Below are 22,016 nucleotides of genomic sequence, written 5' to 3' on the forward strand. Positions count from 1 at the left end.
AGCATCAAGGTCATCTTCACAGCTGCTGATAGACTGTCGCGCTCTGCAGAAACCCGCCCCAGCAGCCCCCCCCATTGCGGCAGCATCTCAGCCGTCTGTCCCCTACACATCTGCCTGCTCACTCTGCTGCTGACAACGGGGTATGATAGATCCACGCCGGAGGGAGTGTGAGCACGATGTGTCTGGGAGGAGAGGCAGAGTTTGGCTGGGGGCGCGGCGCCTCCTCTCCTCCCATGGGCCCCCCAGGGCTGGAGCACGTGGACGTCCATCTGTGCCAGCATCAATCATTGCTAACGCAGCCTGGCAGGTGCTCTGGCTGAGGAGAAGTAGGATTAGGGTCTGGATGTGGCGTTGATTCATTTTTGTGGCAGGAGATTGATGAGGTGTTTGAAGGTGTTTGAGGGTGCCTGGATGCACTCCTGCTCGCCGCCTGCAGGAAAGGATCAAACCGCTGGAAACAAATTCAATCACTCCAATTTAGGAAAAGGTGTTTTGGGGCCTTTCCTTTCCCTTTTGTAATACCATTGGAATCTTAAATCCTAAATTTTTATTCAAAACAAATTTATGTCTGAAGTGTTGGCCCGTTGTCATTTTAGAAATTTGACTCAGAGTTGAGTGTAAGGACCTGGTCAGGTAACTTCTAACCACAATTTGTGAAGGCAAATGACATAGCGCACAGCTCTATTTTGTTTATGGAAGGATGGGTTTAATGTTCAGACTATCTTACTGTCACGCCCACTACAATTGCGGATAATTATTATGTCTTGCTGAGAAATCACAGTGGGATATGGGCTATGCAGAAGGCGGCAAACTGACACACACATCCCTGCCTGGTACTTCAGAATCTAAATAGTCATACTTAGATTTCAGTAATGGTGTGGAACAGGAAGGACGCTCTCATGTTGTGTGGGTGGGTGGGTGGGACGTCACTAAAATTACTTCTAAAGAAAAAAGCCTTTTCCCAACCGTGCCAGTGGAGGTAATCGGTAATCTAAAAGGAGGTAAGAAATGGGGAAATAAATAAAGGGCTGAAAAATTAGGACATTTTAAGACCGGAAATGAGGCTTTGTTTGTAACATGCTCACAGAAAGAATGTCAATCTTTCAAGAAAGGCTGCAATCACCAGAATGACAGGCCTCTGGTTGTCATTCCTTAATGCGGCAAATATTGATCAGGTGCCATGCAGCAGACTCCAAGCATGCCTATTTTTTAAAGTAATAGAAATTTCTTAATGTCAAATTCTATTGCTACCCTGTTACTATTACTGATTGATAACATGCATTTTTAAATTAAATAGATTAGATTTATAAAGGTTAATATGATTTTTTACTTAGTGATTCAGATCTTGGAACAGATCCTCATAAGGGCACACAGTTTTTAAAATATAATGGAGGAATTTATCATGTAGAGTCAATCCTGGCATTTGGCATTGTGGTGCATTTCTGATTCAGACCACATATCCTTGTGAACCAGAGTTAATTAAGGGAGGGGCCCCGCACAGACAGATGGGGGTGAGAAGTTCGGGGCAAGAGCCTGGATGGACGACATGGGCAAGGGAGTCAGCTGGCCTAGAAGCGTGGCAACACTGGGCACACAGGAAGGAGAGGAGGCTGGAGGCGGGAACATGTAGCTTCCAGGGCCTCTATGGACACTGTCTGATCTCTGTCCAAACCTCCACAGTGAACCTTGATTCACAGTCCTGTAGCTTTCTGGCTGTGTGACCATGAACATGTTACTCAGTTTCTTGCGCTTCAGTTCTCATCTGTAAAATGGAGCCCTTTCTTACAGACCTGTTGTAAGGACTCAGTGAGTTCATCCATTTAAAGTGCTTGGCACAATGTTTGGAAAATGTTAGCTATTATTCAGGGGGGGTGAAGTGGCTATTTTCCATTTTTGACCACCCAACACCCAAATCTCTTCCTCTTGTGTGGGTTCTGTGTGAGGCAAGGCTTACATTGCCCAAAGAAAGAGGAAGGCAGGCCTGTGGGAGCCAAATACATGGCCCCCCTCCTGCGATGTGGAACTGGGATATGGAATATTTCCCATACCTGTTTCCTTCTCTGTTCTTAGGCCAGACACTCCTGAGGAAGTGAGACAAAGGAGCCAGGCCATTCTTAGCGACGATTTGTAGAGCTGGTGGCTGTGGGGAAGGGGTGGCTGAGTCAGTGTGGTGAGGTAGCCAGACTGTCCCTCTGGTAACCTGGCATAACCCTGGCTGCCTAACCTCCCTGGCTCTTGCTCCTGCTCTTGAATTAAATTCCTTTCCTGCTGAGTTAGGCAAAGGCAGTCCTGTGGTTTGCAACCAGGAACTTGAAGAGAAGCCATGTTGAGTGGTGGTGTTGAACACCACTGCCCCCTAGAGACCAGGCACAAGGGAGCAGAGCCCTCTAGAATACCCTCAGACTAGGGAGAGAACACAGCCCTAAAATCCACCCCACAATCCGAGATAACCTCAGAGCCTCCCAGCAAGACCCCAGTGCAGAAATCCTGCACAGGGAGACCTTGGGAGACTGCCCAGAATGCCAGAAGCAACATGACCATGGCCATGGAGGACAAGACTGGGAGAAACCACACACCATACCTCTGAACTTGGAGATGGCAGGTGGCTGGGAGGCCAGGGGATAGGGGAGATGAGCAAACATTTACCCAGGACCTACACCACAGTGTTTCGGTCTCTAATCCTCAATTACTGTTCTTTGTCAGTGGCTTCCTTGCAGGGAACATGAGGTTTTTCTGCAAGCAGGGCAAGGGTGTGTTTATCAGCTTGTTGCAAATTACATGGTAAACACGGATCCCCCTGGTTGAGGCAGTCACTGAGTCTCTTTGTTAGATTAATAAGATTACAACAATTTGGGCAGACTTTCAAGCGTTTATTTTTAAAACCTTACTTCAGAGGGTGGTAGTAACATAGTCCCAGGCCTGACTAGATTTCCAGTGTTTGGATAGAGTGCATTTCTGTTCTAAGTGTCTATTCCTTGACATACGGAAAAATAAAATCAGCACCCTAGAGCCCATTTTATGATCAAGAGGTTAATTTTTATTTTGACACCTACAAGGCTTTTGGCCTTGTCCCATAGACCCTAAAGGGCTGTGAAAGGGGTCATCATTACAGGGAAGCATCTCCTGCACTGTAAAGCTTCTTGGCAGACTGACTGACTATCTTTCAGTTTGTAACTACACGCATTTCAACAAAATTTACTCAGCAAAATTTTGTAACATAAGCCTTAGTTTCCTGTTGACTTCTTTATTACATTATGGATATTGCAGTTCCTTGGCAAAAACGCACTACCTCCTCTCCTCGGTGCCACCAGGGAGGATTCTGGGGACACAGAGGCACAGCGTGGTGGTGGCTGGGGTGGCTCTCCTTGCTGCACTCTCGAACTTCCCCTCATGATCTGCCCTCCAGACTCTCTGTGCAGCAATGTGCCCTGCCTGCTTCAAGAATTTGTGGGGAATAAGAGACGATTGGAAACCTTCTCTGCCTCCAAGGAGCTTTCGGCCCAGCTGGGGCCATAGAACACTTATCACCTCCCAGGCGCTCTGGCACTGAGAACCTTCATCCTCAGGCCCAGTCTACCTCTCCAACTTCTTGTCTTGCCACAGTCTCCCCAGATCTGCCCTCCTCACCCCCACGATCCTTCCCTCTAACCCACAGCCCCAGACTCACACCCCCTGGTTAACCCAGGTCCTTGCACCTGCTCCCCATGTCCCCACCTGGTCACATCCTTCCAGATGCAAGCACAGGGCTGTTCATCTCAAATTCATCCCTGAGCACTCAGCCTTTCCTTATTCCACAGCACCCTACTTGGTTCCAGAGTTCCCCACATGGATTCAGACTTGACTACCTTCCTGCCTCATTCTCCCATAGGCCTGTACTCTTCAGGGGTGTTTCAGATTCATTTTGTATCCTCCTTGGGTTATAATACTGAAGTTAGGATACACCAAATGTTGGGAATTTAGTAAGTGTTAAATGAGTAAATAGATGAATAAATGAATATTACTAAAGCCAGAACCAGGATTAGAACCCATATCTTGTGACTTGAAAACCTTCCTTTAGTCCCTGACACAATGTTGACAGACAGGAAGACGGAACCAATTCCAGCAAGAGAAAGGGTGTCCCAGCTGAAAGCTTGGAGGACTGAAGGGAAGATCGGTGAGGGCTGGCCAGCCTGGTCAGTGGGACTGACATGGGCAAAGGATGGGAGATGGAAGGAAGCAGGCCCGGTGTGGGGTCTGGGACCCGGGGGACAGTGCGAGCTGTAGGAAGTGAAGAAGGAAACGATCCATGCCAGTGGCCAGGAGGGACTGAGTCATAAGTGACCTCAGATGCCCTGGGGCAAGGTGCTCACACTTTATTTTGTCCACAGTGGATGTCAGGGAGGATGAATTCTGCAGGGGCCTTTGAGGTATTCTTCCGTGTTAGTGGGCGGAGAAACTGGAGGCAACAAGACTGGTTACAGGCTATGGCAATCATTTGAGAAACCATAAGGTGACCTACCCTGGATAATGGAATAGAAATTAAAAAGGGGAAACAGATGCATGAGATGTTGAGAATATTTCCCATATCTGTTTCCTTCTCTGTTCTTAGGCCAAAGAAATTTCTCCATTGAAAAACTTCCCCCTCCTTTGCTGGCTCAGGCCTCTCTGTGCCTCTGTACTTATAGTCCCTCTGCCTCAGGTGCTCTTGCCTCCCCACACCCGACATATCTGGAGAACTCTCATACACACTTCAAAACCTTGCACAGATGTAACTCCTCCAAAGAGTCTTTCCTCTCTACAAGCACGATGGAGTTAATGACCCACCCTTGACCCTGAATATACCTTGTGCGTATACCTCTGTTGGGACAGCAGGGTCAGTGTAGTTTGTTTACACATCTGCCTCCCCTGGTAGAGAGTGAACTCCTTAATGGTTGAGGCTATTCTTATCTTTGCGTTCTTTTGTCTAGGGCAATGCCTGACACGTCCGAAGCAGGATGTTGAATAAATGTATGTATGAATGAGTAGATGATTGACGACACTAGTCTCTTCCCTCTTTTCTAGCTATTTGTGAGGTCCAAAAGAAGTAAGTTACACTTGTTCTCTCTCAGGTGAGGTACTTTGTTTTGGAACATACTTTCAACTTAAGCTTTGTTCCTGTAAAATTAATGAGTGTTTCATTTAGCCAGTTTGAAACACCCCAAACAAGAAAAAAAAAATTGGGGCAGAAAGGACAGGAAAAAAAGAGGAGAGGGGAAGCATGATGGGGCCATTGGCCTGCAGTTGCTGTTTTTTCCTGAGTGTGATCAGGAAAAATGAAACACCCAGGGTTGGCATCCTCTGTCGCAAGTAACCTCAGCAAAAAATTTTACTTAGCCACCTAACATTAAGGAGCCAATAGAAAAACACTTTGAAAATGGTAAGGAATGCCATGAAAGGGACATATTATTAGTTCTTCCCTGATGATAAAATATGGTCTTGTGAATTTAAGCGCTAGCTTCCCATGCTCACCCAAAGAAAAGGATGATTTTAACATCAAATGTATTCCTTTCACTTAATAAGACATACATTAATTAGGGAGGAAACATTTCCAAAACTATAAACTTAAATCTGTTAATACACACAAATCTTCACAGAAAAGTAGGAAGTATATGGAGGCTAGCAGCCTAACCTTAGACGGGAAGCCATCTGTGACTTTCAAACATGCATTTTTACTAACTGGAGGTGGTACACTGTTGTGAAATGCTAAATTAAACACCACTAAACATTATTATGGCTTCAAAAAGTAGTTACAGGCTTCAATAAGCACCCTTTTATCACAAGAACACACATTCTTAAGCCAAAATTGTTCAGTTTAGTGTGCCAAAAATATGCTCACCCCATACATTGTTAGGAAAAGAAATCTAAAATTTGTTGCTAATTCATTTTATGGCAGCCAACATCTTCTATCTTCCTTGGCAAAAGGGCCATTTTCTATGCTGTATTTTGCACACAGAAATCTGCATAGAGTGATTTGCATACCAAAAACACACTTGTAAAAGAAACTGTTTGCATAGAAGCCAGGGAGAGATGGGGTTGCCACTGTTGGCTTCCATACACACAACATGCCCAGGCTACTTGCTTTTCATTTCCTATGTGCTCTGTTTCCCACAAAGGGTTCTGTACTTTATGATGCATTAAAAATTAAAGCAAATACACCTGGTTTATATTCAAGAACAACCATAACAATATTAACACAGGCTAAATCTTTCCACATTAACAGCCTTCAACTTTTTACTAAGGGACTGGTAATGTAAGTGTTATAATATTGAGGCTTTTTTTAATATCATGTGTTTTTACATAAGTTATTGTTAATTCTCACAATCTTTAAGGAAGGTGCTATGACTCCCTGTTTTACATATGAGGAAACTGAGGCTTGGGGAGGTAAGGTAGCTTGCCGACACCGTCATGCCAGCAGCGGGGAAGCCTGGTTTGGAAACCAGTGTCTTCCTGCACCCTGCCTCGCTGCCCCCCACTTCCTCTCCTGTTCCCCAGTTTTGTCAAATACCATTCCTTCATACCAAGGGCTGAGTCTACCCTTGGTGGTGGGGAATCATGCTAGGAGAGGTGTACCATTTGGTTTACTGACTTTTTTTCTGATCAGAGCCTGGAAGCAGCCATTCTCCAGGCTCAGGGAAGGTGCCCAATAAACTAGCTCAGTGACAGACATGGGGTGAATGGGCAATGGCCTGTGATTCAGAGAGTGTCAGGGGAGAGAGACAGATTGGTTGCTGCACAAAGAAGGTACATGGTAGTTGCGATGCAATGGAACCCTCCCACTTGGTGCCCATGCGCTATCACCAATTCAGTGCCAGCCCAGCTGTATTCTTGGAAACACAGAATGGTTTTGTGTGTGCTTAATTATAATGCTACTTACAGAGAATTTATCAGCAGCAAATCAGATGCTTGATGTATTTAAGAAGAAAAATTGGTAGTAGATCTTTGAAATTTGTTCACTTGATGAACCCTTTGGATTATTCCAGTATATAGCATTTGAAAGAAATCAGCCATTTCTGGAAAGTCAATGGGGAAAAGAGTGCACAATGAAAAAGCTGAGGATGACTGCAGGAAAAGATTAGAAACATTTGCTTTCTTTCAAGATGTTTCTTTCTGTGTGTTTTCTTTTTTCCTCACCCAGTTTCTCTTTTTCAGGACACAATAGCAAAATTTCTATCTAATCATATCTCATTATCCATGTATCGCCATTGTCCAGAGATTCCTGGCTTTAAGGCTTTATTATTTGTCTCTGTTAGAAAGCAGTTTTCCCAACACTTTTAATAGTAAATCCCTTTTGATATGATGTATAGCAGCTTTTCCTCATACCAAGCTCCAGGTATGTGACAGGAAACTGTTTTGGAGGCAGACAGATCTGTTTTGAACCCTGGTTCTGTCATTCCAGTTTTACCTTACTTAATCTCTCTGACCCTCAGTTTCCTCATCTGTAAAACAAGAAAAAGAATATCAGGGCAGACCCTGATTGCCTATCCAACAGCCGTTACCTTTTTCTTCCTTGCTAACAGCTACAACAACAAACTCTAATTTTGTTCATGTCCAAATGTGCCTAATTCCAGCCAACACATTGCATTGATCTAAATCCTCCATGCCTGTTGTCAGTGATTGGTTTACAGGGTCTACAGCATGTGACCTAATTCTGGCCATTAAGGCCAAAGGGGAAATCTTCCAGAAGCTTCTGAGAAAAGATTTTCTTCTCTGCTAAGACACATAAAAAGAAAGCCCATCTGCCTTCGCCATCCTGCTCCCTGATCTGGATGCCGTTGTTGAGACAGGAAGTTTGATGTTATGGCAGCTGTCTCTTGAATGTGGGAGGAGTCATCACTGAAGCACTAAAGATGACAGAGTAGAAGGACTGAAGGAGCCCAGGTTCCTGGGTACAACACTGATCTATTAACAACCTTGGGCCACCTATCTCCAGATTTCTTGTTAACAACAAATGTCATTATGGTTTAACCTGTTGTGTATTGGGTCTTGTGTTGTTTGCAGCCAAAAAACAATCCTAACACATACAAATATCACCTCACAAGATGATTGTAATTCAATGATATATTGTATGTAAAATACTCAACACAATACCTGGCACAGTACATGGTTGTTAGAAATATTGGTAACATTTATCAAACATAGGTAATAATCTAAAAGATCAAAAGTTTCAAAACATATCAGATAAATAAGATGAGTGGTACTGATTCGACATGACAAAAAAGCTTTATAGTCTTTGTAAGGATGGAGGGAGACACTAAGGTGTAAGACAATGATTACAGCAACAAATCCTCATATCTGAGAGTAAGATGTAACTACAGCCAGAATACAAATGCCATTGGGAGATGAAAGGACTGTGATTCTTTGCCAGGTTTCCATCCACCCTCTTACAAACAGACAATCACCCTGTCAGCAGCTCCAATTCATGTCTGAAGACTAACAATTACGTGTATGTGAATTACCAGCCTTGCAAAAGGGCAGAATTCTTTCAACCCACAGAATATCTTTCTAAAATAACAAATTTCACTAGTATCTTCGAAAAACATGCTTTATTTCCTTATGGCAGGAAAGATAGATATGCTGATATATATTAAAAATATATATCAATTTAGGAATATCATTTTCTTAGATATAGCCTCCCATTTTGGAGCACTGTGGTAAATTCACAGGACTACATATAGTGTACAGATGAAATCATCAGTTTTTGAAAAAAACCTACTATGACACAGAGTAACAATACAGTAAAATAACATATGAAAGTACCTCGCATAATAGAGGTAATATATACAGAACTACTCAATAAATAACCTTAAATTAGGGTTTTTTTTCTTCACTTTATGTTTTAGCAAAGATGCAAATGACATTTCCAACTAACACTGAAGATTAAACACATACATATACTCACATCCATCCATATACACCCATCCAAAAGCCCTATGCCCTCTATGGCTATGTTACTATACAACAAGCATTGATTTTCTTAACTGATGGCCACATGGCTTCTTAAATCCCTGAATTATTAATCATATTCAGCATATTATAAAAGACAAGTAATCAGACATACAGACAAAAATTCATCAAGAATTGAAAACAAAAGGGGATTTCTGGTTACCTTGCAGTTAATTAAATAAAACTACCATTTCTCAAACATTTTGGTTAACTGAGATTTTTTTTGTATGCTATGTACACACACCTGCTTTTCTCAAAGTCTATCTTTTCCCCTTTCTTTTACAAGAAAGGGTAAAATTGTTGGTAGCTCAACTCCTCACATTGTGCAGAGTTGATGATTGGGAGCTCCCAAATTTAGAGATCTCTGAATCTAAAGATTAAGAGAACTTTCATTCCTTAGAAGCAATTTCTAGACTTTACAACCTGGTAGATTTTTCCTACTTATTTGTATGGAATTTAACATGACAATGTCACAGCCAGATGTTTACTTTCGCAGTCTAGTCTTAACTCAAACTAAACAAACTGAACTACAAAGACTGGAGTGATTCTATTCCTGTTTACCTTTTACACTTCACTTCATACCACTCTTTCTGAAGCTGAATGGCTCCAGCCAAAAGGAACTAGGCCAGACTAACTCCTGCTTATCCTCTAGGTCTCATCTCGAACATCACTTGGATGTAATCTTAAACACCCTGTACTTCTTTGCAGCACTTTGCATAATTGTAGTTTATTTTTCCTACTAGTATGTGAGCTCCATAGGTTTGAACTGCATGGGTCCACTTATACATGGACTTTTTCCCAATAAATACTGTGTAAATGTATTTCCTTTATCTTATGGTTTCTTAATAACATCTTCTCTTTAGCTTACTTTACTGTAAGAATATAGTACATAATACACATTACATACAAAATGTGTTAATAGCTTATATAATCAGTAAGGCTTGTGGTCAACAGCAGGCTATTAGTGGTTAAGTTTTGGGGGAGTCAAAATTTTATGTCGATTTTTGACTGCGTAGGGGTCAGCACTTAACTCTCATGTTGTTCAAGGGTCAACTATATTATGCTCATCACAAATGCCCTTCTACCTAGCACAATGTGGGGTATATGGTAGGTGTTGATCTGTAGTGTCATATATGGATATTGGGCATAGTTACCAAAATGCCTCTAAAATTTTAGATACTCATCACTGAAAGTCTCAGAAATATGGTAAACAAATGGACACACACATACACACAAACTTTTGTTATAATCACATTGTTAGTACCCTCCCTACTTACCCACCCATTCACCTAAGTATTAGTAGCATTTAAAAATCCAAGACAAAGCCTTCTAAATAATATTGAAATTTAAATTTCCTTTCAAACAGTTATTTGCTCATGATTTTAAAAAATAATTGATCTTTAAGACCACATAAAACAAACATATTATATTGGATGGCTGCTTATCAAAATGTGATCACCTGACCTCTGTGATTATTTTTGCCTTTGAAAGGCTCAAAAGAAATCCTTTCTAAAGACATGTTTGTACAGCAAGAAAAAATACGCATAGCATCAATATCTTGTTTTTAATCTTTATCAATGTGGTGCTATCATGTAAGTAAGAACTTTGTTTTTGAAGCTTTTACCTACTCTCTTTATTCACTTCTCAAAGGACAGATCAATGGATAAGATTACAGTACCCTATCATAAAATTAATTTCATATACTTGAAAAAGCTACTTTAATCACCACCTTGGGGAATAAATAAATAGCTTAAGCCAGCATTTTTAGCTGTAGAAACTAAAGATTATAGGAAAAAATTAGAAAATGTGATAGAATAAAGCCTCTTGTTAAAAGTTGCAGTACCACAACTTTTATAAAAAGTTAAAAAGCACTGTGTTTATGATCATCAGTTCCTTCAAGTTAGTATTGAGGCACTGAACCTGGTGTAGAAAATAATTTAAATATTGAATTAAATATTGAATTAAATAATGCATTTAAGTATTTTGCAGTTTGATTACTTCTAAGAAATTATGCCATAGGTTGGTTTTTTTTTTTCCACCACAATTGAGACACATAGTACAAACTTTCCATTAGTGAAAGGTTAGGAAAATGTATATATACAAATAGAAAATTTTAAAAAATAATTTGGAGGTACTATAAAAGTAAATTTATGGAAAGGATAGTCATGGGTTATGTCAAGAGGCTGGATTAGAGTAATGAAGACAATGTGAACTCTGATTCAGACTGTATCACTTAGCTGTATCACTTTGAGCAAGTTACCTAGCCTCTAAGTATATGAAAATGGACTACTGCCAAGGACTGAGATCATGAGAAAATATATATAAAATGTCTAACAATACCAGCTGTGTACTATTGACTTTTCTAATTTTAATAGAGGTGCATGATTTCACAGAGTAATTATTATAAACAGGTAAAACACTGAAATTTAAATTGTCCCAAAAGAATAATAACTAGGAGAAAATCCCTAATGATCCTGAGCTTATGTTTTCTTTGCTTAAATTATCTTTTATTCTTCATTGTTAGCTATACTGGGACCTATTTATTGAGATGAACATTTGTAATCTACCACTGACAAAAAATGGTGAACAGAAATCTAGGGACTAAATATAAAAACTGCTGACACAAATTAAGTAAACCCATTTTCTCTACCATGTCCATGACAGTCAGAATCACGGCAAACAGTTCTCCTTACATTATACTTCTCTAAACATAAGCAGTGTATGTTAGAGAAATTACCTGGAATAGTCAACAGAACAATCATGAAATACCACACACTAGAGCCAAGTGGTCTCTTACTACTTTCAAAGTCCACAGATTTTGCAATAATTCCCTAAATTATATTACTGATAGAAAATATTTCACTTAATGAATTGTTGACCAAAGAAGCTCCCTACATATTAAAAGACAACACTAGATGGAAAGATATTTGTTTTAAAGTCTTACAAAAATGAACCTGTATAATTTAGTTCCTTGAAATGTTTATCATTCTTCTTCACTGAGAAGTATTATTTTCAAAAAACCTGGACCCTAAACACCTAAGGAAAGTTAAAGTGTCTTAATAATTGATAATGACCCTCCTCCTGCATTCTCTCCAATAACTGACAAAATAGGACTAAATATACATTTAATTCCATATCATTCACAAGTTCTGACATTTTTCCCTCCAAGCCCTTTATTACCCAACCAAGACAGTTCAAACACACCTAAATCTAGATACTTTTTAACTTCTGTTAACCATTAAACAATTGATCATGTAGTTAAAACATTAACATATTCTAAGTTTATAGTCTTTAACACAAATTATTAAGGCAATCACATAACATTTTGGTAATTTATTTCAAATATAATTATGTTTATTTCTTATTCACATTTTACAATCATCTTAAATTCACAGAACTTCACTTATTTTATAACTTCCCCAGAGATGTGAAGACTACAGAAAACTGAAAATGTGCCTTATAACTAACTTCAAAAAATTTTATGAACCTCAATTACTATAAAAGATCACTGAAACATCTACCAAATTAAATGAATGGCATTTGTTACATTGTAAGTAAGGTTTTCTTTCCAAAGTCACCAAATTCATTCTTTAATATTCAACAAAGAATTGTTGGAATTTGTAGGGTTGTATGTGTGTGTTTCAATGTCAGGGTGGTATGATCTTCTTTGGATGTATGGCTGTTGAAAGCTGAGTTATACAGAAGACATAATAGAGAACAGAGGCTTTTCTTTACATACTTATTCCCGAAGCCTGCCCTTCATCTCATTTTGGTCTTCCACATTGATCCAATTGTAGCACTTCCTGGGGAGAGCTATGTCCTAACCAGCAACATCAGGAAGAGAATTGGACAAAGCAAAATGAGAAAATGCTGATCTTCTCATGTCATGCCTCTTTGAAAACAATAAATGCATTCTAAGCTATCAGACACTGTAAGTCACAATTTAACCTTTAATAAATTTTCTACCTGTAATGGACATGAACAGGAAATATCGAATGAGTCCTTCATCTATTCAATAGGTGCACGATTTCTATTGAGATGAATACTGTGTAGCAGAATTTTACTTTGTTCCCTATCCTATATAGCTGTGCTGACCTTAAAACCTCACTAGTAGGCTATTCAGTAATGATGCTTGGATAATCTCCACGGAATCAAAGAAGATACAATCTAAAGACATGAAATTATCTAACATTAATTCCTGTTAAGACATTTTTTCCCCTATAATTGTTGAAAAACTATTGAGTTAAAGCAACCATGGCGACTTCCCAAAGATAATGGTTGCAAATGAAAAGGCTGCTATCCCCTTGGATTGCCAAACAGGAATCAATCATTGAAAGAGAACTTGGACTGCATGTTAAATCACCTCTCCAAGAAAATGTTAACATTTTACACACTAGTACTGTCTGAACGCACTCCTCCACTGGATCGAAATATGGGCCGATAATGGCTACCGGACTTGACAAATCCACGCCTACTTCTGTTCCTTGAGCGATTCTGGTGCCTGAGCGACTGGAGGGCGAGGCAACTTGAAATAGACCTTAACAGAATCATAGATGAACCACTGCAGCGCTGTCAGGGTGCCAATCATGATGATCCGGGCGAACAGGCCCTTCCAGATGCCCCCAAACCCCAGTTTGCAGAGAACTCCAAAAGCCGTGCTGCCTTTCTCCTTGTTCAAAATGGAAACTACAGAATCGGCTGGGTGGGACACGACGGCGCAGAAGATGCCAGCAATGTAGCCGGCCATGAAGGTTACAGCGAGCTGCTCAGCTTTGGTGCACTGGCTCTGGGGCTTGGGCACGACGTAGCTGTAGAGGGCTTCCACGGTGCGCTCAAAACAGGCGAACTTCATCATGGTGTAGGGGATCTGCCTCATCCAGAGCGGCGCCACGCCTTTGTAGAAGGCCCACAGGCCCTCCTCGCTGTACATTCTGGGGGCTGCGACCCGCAGCGTGCTGGCGTAGCCTGGCTGCGTCTGGACACGGACCTTCACCGCCTCCATGGGTGCCAGGGCCACATCGGCGAAGAACTCGGCGCTGGCCGAGGCGGCCAGGTACAGGCTGGTTCTCCACTCGTAGGCCTTCTTCTGGCCCAGAAGCTCTGCGTAGCGGATCTTGAAGACCTCGTAGAGGCCAAACTTGAAGAGGCCCTGCAGGGAGTAGCCAAGAAAGGTCGGGGCCCAACCTCGGGCCAGGCCGCGCAGCCCCTCGTTCCGCACCGTCACATCAAAGCCGCTCAGGATGCCCGTGTACTTGCCGGGGTCCACCTGCATGCGGCACTTGACCAGGTCCAGGGGCACAATGGCTGTGTGTGTCACCCCACAGCTCACCATCCCACCCAGGCCGCAGAGCAGCAGGTATCTCGTAGAGCCATATTCATAGCTTTTTTCCTCCGCGGCCGCCTCCATCCACAGCCTGACCTTGCTTCTGCCTGCCCTTCTCGCCTGCAGGGCTCGGTAACTTCCAGCGTCACTCACGGCCACTCTCCGTATAATCACACAAGTCCCTCAGCCAGGGCTCCTTCTTCCCTCAGGGGCCGCGGAACAGGCGCAGAGGCGTAGTGAACCTCCCTCGCGAGCCAGCCAAACCAACGGTCAGGGTGAGCTGGCTGCCCGCGAGGCGCCTACAGGGTTTCTCCCAACGCTTCAACCGCGCTTGCGCAGCTCCTACAGGCCGCGTCGGCGCGAGGTCTTGGAAGCCCGCTCGCGAGAGTTTAATTAGGAAAATCTCTGGGCACCTCACCCTCGGGATGTCCTCCGCCCCTCCCTCACTCCTTCCGGAGAAGGGGTTTTTGGTAACAGCAGGAACCCGCCCCCTCAGCCCTTTTCAGCCATTGGTTCATGGTACCTAGGTCTTACCTCTGTGGGGTCGGTAAGGCTTTCTGTGCCCAGTGGCAGCTTTGCTACCTAGTCCTCAACGAAAATGCTAAAAAAATAAATCAACAAGTACAAACATGAGTAAACACAAGAATAGGCGAGTAAATAGATGAGGAGGTTGGCGAGGGGGCGAAGAGTCGCCATGCACAGCTGCCTTCCTGAGAGACCTTTTTGGAGTCCTCACCCAATGTGCCCGCTTAAAATAATGGGCATCTCCGTGGCAACAGAATATTCTATGAAGGCAGTGGGCAGAGAGAACTAAGAACCCAGTGCTGTGGGCCCAGTCTTAAGGCTCCTGGTGGGGATGACATTTCCCTCCTCCTGACACTCATACTTCATTCTTATTTTTCCTCCAAGAGTTGTAGTGAGGGCTTAGTAAGCACGGAAGTAAATTGAGGGGGGAGCTGATTATTTTCATTCATTAGATATTTTTTTCATTGATTACTGAATTCCTGCCATGATTTTTGATATTATGAAAATAAGTCAGGAATCCTCTCTTCTCCATAGGGCGCTTCGCAGTCTCACTGGTCTGGAAAATGAGAACTGAGTCAGTAGCATACATTCATTTCTTCACCCACTGTGTGCTGGTCCTGTGCGGAGCTGGAGCTAGGAAAAAGCTAGACACAGGATAGAGCTATGACATATTCCTACTTGCTTCTAAACAAGGAGATTTTAAAAATCATATTGTGTGATCAGTGTTATAACAGGATTTTGAATAAACATCTGGATAAACAATGAGGGACAACTGATTCTGCCTGATGAGGTTACGAAGACTTCCTAGAGATGACAATGTAGCTAAGTCTTGAAGGATGCATAGAAATCTGCTATGTAAATAAGCATGGACAGTCAAGGTAAAGGTAAATAGGAGTGTATGACCTGTGGAGGAGAGATGAATAATTGGACATAGTGGAAACTAGCAAAGAATGAATCTGGAAAAAATGAATTGAGTCAAATTAGGAGAAGACTTAATGCCTTGTTGAGAACGTGTGACTTTTATCCTATAGGAAGGCCAGTGTTTTTCAGAAGTGTGATCCATAGACAACCTGTATTGGAATCACTTGGGGTGCTTTATTTAAAACCCCAGATTATATCCCAAATCCCCTGAATGAGAATCTCTGAAAGTAGAGATATACAACTTTAATATGCTCCCTTAGGTGTATTCTTCATTAAACTTTACTAATTTGAAAACCACAGTATGGGATCACAGAAGGTCAAAGATTTAAGTTTCTTTCATCAAGAATTCAATACTTAAATTCTGAGCTAAGTATATATACAAATCTGAAAATCCATTAAGGTGTACACTTAAGATTAGTGTACATTATGTGTGTTTTACCATAATTTTTTAAGTGACTGGTATAAAATTCTAACCACAAACTAAGGACGATGACCAGAGCAGAGTCACATACAAATTTTCTCAATTGACAAGTTTTATTGAACTATTGTCCTTATTGTAGGCTTATACCAGTGTTAAATTAATTAAATGAAGAGGGCATTAGACTAAGATGGTTCAGATGCCTTAGTAGTCTACATAAGGGAACCAAAAACCTAAGCCTATACATTCTCAAGGTTAAGAAATTGAAACCTAAGGACAACTAACTAAGACAGTCAACCACAAACAGCCAGCTAGGCTTTCCCAAATAAGGCAGCCACTTAAGCTATAGTCAATCAAATAAATTCCTTGCTTTCTTTGGCATCTTCTCTATAAAAGTCTCTCCCCAGCTTCTGTCAGTGGAGCACTTATAATTATTTCCCATTTGGTGCTACCTGATTGGAATCAATTTTTGCTCAAATAAACTATTAAAATTTTTAGTATGCTTCAACTTATCTTTTAATACCAGGAAGTTCAGTATGAAAGAGAAGATGCTCTCCTTGAATCATAAGGGAACAATGAAGTTTTAAAATATTCCATGCTGACTAAATCAGGGTTTCCCAAGTATGTACCTGGGGATATTGGTCCACGTGAAAAAGGTTGATGGTCAAACATGTCTGAGGAGCATGCCTTCTCAGCTGAGGTGATTTCATTCCCAAGGGGGTGAAAGTTGTTTTTTAGGGGTCAAAAAATCTTAGTACAATAGTTTGTGGCCCTACAAAATTCAACTCTACTCAACAAAATCTTATTCCTTAGTATTTAATTTGGGGCAGAGGGAGGGAAAAGGGGATAGAGAGGGGTGTTTAGAAAAAGTCTAAAAAGGCTCCTAGGGTGGGAGGGCCAGCCAATAATGAATAAGATTGAGAAACACTGCACTACAGCTTCTTCTTGGAGATTCATAAGGTATATTAAAATATTAAAGAGAAGTTCCATAGTAAAGAACTTTAACTTTGTTAATTTAGAGTTTCCTAATTTTACTGGGCCTCAAACCTCCTTTATTGTATGATACCTATTCCCATTTTACAGACATAGTCTTCCATGGGGCATATTTTGGGAAATGCTGGATTCTATCAAAAATGGAGTTTAGAGAAAATAGGGAGTAAAGGGCTAAAGTAATAACAGCTGCTACATTTACTCAGGCCTCTATATCCTAAAGGGACAATTTGGATGTTTTGCTGGCATGTAACAGAGCACTGGCTATTTTATGAAAACAGAGGTTAAATTAATTTATATCATTTGTATTGGGTACTTATTCTGTACCATTAAAATGTCGCAAAATAAAATGGACAAGTTGAAGAACACAATCTAGAAATCTTCAGGACCAAAATTTTCTTGGATAATTCTTAGTTTGATAACTTTACTGCAACACAGCCATAAGGTCTGTAAAAACTGAAAGTAGCATGGAAGAATATTTTGCCATTACAGAGCACACATCTACTACTACGAAGTTTCTCTCCTTGGTACTTAGGTAGTACAGGGCAACATTTCTGTTCTGAAATCATTATTTCACTTTTGCTGTATTCTTCCTGCTAACTTGAGTTGAGAAGTAGACCTTTCCACAGGGCCAGATGTAACAAACTTTTGTGTTCTTTTATTTGTTATACTTAAAGAAAGTTAAAATGTATTCATTCATTCTTTCAACAGATTTTTATTAAGTTCCTATTATCTGCGGGGTACATTCAGAAGATTTATTTATTTATTTATTTTTAGGGAGGAAGAGGAGAGAAACGTCAATGTGTGGCTGCCTCTCATGCGCCCCCTACTGGGGACATGGCCTGCAACCCAGGCATATACCCTGACTGGGAATTGAGCCGGTGACCCTTTGGTTAGCAGGCTGGCACTCAATCCACTGAGCCACACCAACCAGGACCATTTTGAATTAATATATCAAAGCAGTGCTAATAATATCCCACATTGTCCCCAAACAGAATGTTCATAAGCTCTAAAAACAGAATCATGGAGTGCTTAGAAACAACAATAGCAAATGCTTCTTGAGTATGTACCTACTCTTTCAGGTGATTTAAATATCTTTAATCCATACAACAACCATACAAGATAAATGTTCTTCCCATTTCATAGATATGAAGTGGCACTGTTGTTATCTACCCAAGAGCCAATTTCCTAGTCCTCTTTGCTAACAGAACCTCTGCTTGTTCAAGTATCTTGCAGATATTTTTGATCTCTATATCATATTTGCTCACTTCCCTTCTCATCACATTTTAATTTACATATAGGATATTTGCTTATTGGGCCATAAATACTTAGGCCCATTAATCATGTCTCCACCCCCATTACACAAATATGTATATGCAAGATGTCCTTATCCCTGTCCATGTCTTTGTGTATGTCTGTTCACTTTCCTCTGCCAGTTCAAGTTGTCTTACAGAATTAGGGGCAAAATATGTATGCCAGAAAACTTTCCTTTATTAACATACCTCTCTTGTGTTTTGTCTGATAATTACAGTATTTAAGTAGTATGCCAGACATTAATTTGTATTTAATCTAGGCAGGTAAATTGTCATTTGAAAAATGGTATAGGAAATACTTCAGACAAGCCTGTAAAAACATTGCTAACTTCACTTATGTATCATCTCATTGTTTAGTGTTCTATCTCGTCTCATTGAGTACTGATTGGCCAGCTCATCAGTGAGAGTAAATTGAAGTAGTTACTTGAATTATTCTCTCAGCTTCAACATGTACAGTGAACTTAAGCAGATAACTTTATCCCCATCATGGATCTCTATATCCATCATGAGTTTGGAGGATCTAGTTTTTGGTGTGTTATTTTATTTTAAAAAGCAAATGAAGGACAATGGGAAGGGGAAGTCAATATTTATTAAGCATTACTATGTGTTAAACACTATAATATAGTGGAAAAAGTCACAGCTTTGGGTAAAAGTAAATTCTAAGTTCACCTTTTTTTTCTAACTGTGTGAACTTAGGCAAATTATTTAGCTCTTTCTGAGTTTCATTTATTTCATTTAAAAATCTATAATTAGGGTTAATTATAACCTTTTAGAGATGTTATAAGGAGATAATGTGCATAAAATACCTAGCCTAGTGCCCTGTGTACATAATGAACATTCTATGAATGTCAGTTCTGTTATTCAGCCCCCTTTTCTGGCCCTCACAAAACTCATGTTTCTGGAATGCTAGTATCTAACTTTTCCCCTCCATTTGAGTGGTTGATTTATTCAGTTAACTAAATTCCAACTGACTTCGATGATTTAAGACAGGAACTGAAGATATCATAACTGGCAGAAATGTAAACTTCTTTGACAATGTCCCAGATGTGTCATGGCATAAAATAAGTGGGTCAGAGATTGCTCACCTGTGGCACAGAGAGGAACAAGACAGACCGCTGGACAACCTTCCTTTCTACTCCCCTCCCCCGCCCAATATAACCCTTATAGCCTGGTCCCTTAATCAATTAGTTCTAGCTAGGGTGACCAACTCAGCCACGTTTGCCCTAGACTCTCCTAGTTGTACCAGTAAAAGTCCAGTGTCCCTGAACCCTCTCAATCCTGGGCAAATCAGAACGGTTGGTCACCATACTTTCAGGAGTCTGAGCTGTGCCCACAGGCTTCGGTCACCGCCAGTGTGCCACGGCATGAGAATCCCTGGATTTGTAGCTAGGCATATCTGCATCCAAATCCTTGCTCATTCCACATCTACCTGTGAATCTTGTAAAAGTTATTTAACTTTCTTGAACCTCAGTTTCTTTATAAACTTCATCCTAGCCTTTCCTGAGTTTGTAGTGAGATTCATATTATTATTATTAAGTTAAATTATAGCACAGTGCTTGCAGTGTCATAGGCCCTCACCGAATGTTAGGTCTTTCCTTTCTTACTTCCTTGTACTTAATACGGTTTCATTGTCTCTTGGGGTATCACTTCTTTAAAAATCCCTGAAAGTTAAGGAAGATGGCCATCAGGCAGCAGGGGGCACTGCTGCCACCATTCTTATCTTCCTACCAGTTCCTCTGTGCTCCCCTATCCTCACACCAAAGCAATAAAGCTTTAGTAAACCAATGATCAAAGATGGCTAAACTCTAAACCCACACTTGGTTTCAACTTATCTAAATGTGTCCCACATGCTGCAATAATGTTCAGGGTGTACCAGGACCATTTTAAATCTTGTACATTTAATTTATAATCCTTCTCACTCCAGGAGGTTTATCCTGCCAGAGGATAAATCTCTGTGCCAGAGGGTCAAATGTTTATTCTTAGAATTATTTAACCCCAATCAACTAATTATTCTGATGAATTGTATACTTTTTATCTTTTTGCTTGACCAGATTGGGAACAATGACAGACATTCAACTGGGTTTTATTTGTAAAACTTTGACAGATTGGAATTACGGAGTTCCTTAAACTGTCTCTTAAAATAAATATTCCTGATTTATCTGGCAAATTAAAGGGGAAAAAACAACAATCTCCAAACTCATTAAACGAAGTAAGTCTAACCATGTTTAAAGAAAATGTGGTGGGAGGTAACAATCTCTACATGCATAGATAAAAACTGTTCATAAGAAACCCTGTCTTTGTTTGTTTGTTTGTTTGTTTGTTTAAAGAATTATCTGTGCAGCCCTGGCTGGTGTGGCTCAGTGGATTGAGTGCTGGTTTACAAATCAAAGGGTTGCCAGTTCAATTCCCAGTCTCAGGCACATGCTTGGGTTGCAGGCCAGGTCCCCAGCAGTGGGTGCATAGGAGGCAACCACACATTCATGTTTCTGTCCCTCTCTTTTTCACTCCCTTCCCTTCTCTAAAAATAAAATCTTTGGAAAAAAAAAAAGAATTATCTGTGCAAAGCAACATTAGTGCTCCTAGTGGTAATTGTTTACCTGGGGTGGGATCTAAGGGAGAAGGGCATAAATCAAATAATTTTTTATTAAATTTCTAGAGTCCTTAAAATATTAAATATCCAAAGGACTACATTTATCAAGTAGCATATAAATAATCAACCTATGCCCTCTGTTTGGGATCTTAGGAGAATCAGATGGATTATGTATTATAGGAATTCTGTAACCTTAGTATATAATGACATACTTCTTTTTTTATAGTTTATACAGCATTTTACTGATAATTTAATAAGATAAATATGAAATTATTCCTATAAAAATAATATCAATGCATTTGAAGATTCAAAATGCAAACTGAGTTTTATTAGACTCTTCTAGCTAACCTAAGCTAGTAGTCAGAGAAATATTTCCAATTCTAAAGCATGAAACAGTGTTTTGATTTCATTAGAAAAACCTTAAATAGCAGAGTACATTTAAGTTAGTGAAGGTAATACAATTAACATAAGGAAAGGACCTGCGAACCCACATGGTATATTGTCCATGGCAATGGTGTAACAGCTTGAATTTCAGTTGCTGTTGAAAACCTGGTTTTTGGAAGTGGAAGGAGGACTGAGCAGACTGATCATTCATTCAGTGCTGTCCAAAAGAAATACAATGAAAAATATGTATATAATTTAAAATTTTCTGGTAGCTACATTTAAAAAGTAGAAAAAAACACATTAAAAATAATCTTATTTAACTTGATATATCCAAAATATTACTTCAATATATTATCTATATAAAATTATTAAAGAGATATTTTACATTTTTTTTATATTATGTCTTTGAAACCTGGTGTATATTTTATATTTTCAGCACATCTTAACTTGAATTTGCCGCACTTCAAGTGGTCAATAGTCACATGGGGGTAATAGTAATGGTATTGGACAGTTTCTGATTTAATCTATGCTTGGAGAGCCTGACTCTCCCCAAAACGGTTGTGCAGCTTAATCAAATCTTCTTGTTGGAGT

At 40.3% G+C, this 22,016-nt stretch overlaps 1 protein-coding gene across 1 annotated transcript; it reads right to left on the minus strand.

Annotated features, from left to right (window-relative positions):
* Positions 1 to 13,432: 13,432 nt before the first annotated feature.
* Positions 13,433 to 15,049, minus strand: LOC129069330 (phosphate carrier protein, mitochondrial-like). The gene is made up of 2 exons (XM_054572019.1): positions 15,021 to 15,049; positions 13,433 to 14,444 (listed from the first exon to the last, which is right to left on the minus strand). The coding sequence occupies exons 1-2, from the start codon at positions 15,047 to 15,049 to the stop codon at positions 13,433 to 13,435; spliced, it is 1,041 nt and encodes a 346-aa protein (XP_054427994.1).
* Between the last annotated feature and the right edge of the window lie 6,967 nt (positions 15,050 to 22,016).

This window comes from Pteronotus mesoamericanus, unplaced genomic scaffold (assembly GCF_021234165.1).
Source record: "Pteronotus mesoamericanus isolate MK-2021 breed Mesoamerican mustached bat unplaced genomic scaffold, CSHL_Meso_final contig_105, whole genome shotgun sequence".
NCBI lineage: Eukaryota > Metazoa > Chordata > Mammalia > Chiroptera > Mormoopidae > Pteronotus > Pteronotus mesoamericanus.

Coding starts and splice junctions, on each gene's coding strand:
- LOC129069330 (XM_054572019.1), bottom strand. CDS start 15,049: ATGCCCATTATTTTAAGCGGGCACATTGG. Junction 14,445..15,020: donor ATTTTAAGCGGGCACATTGG/GTGAGGACTCCA, acceptor GATTATACGGAG/AGTGGCCGTGAGTGACGCTG.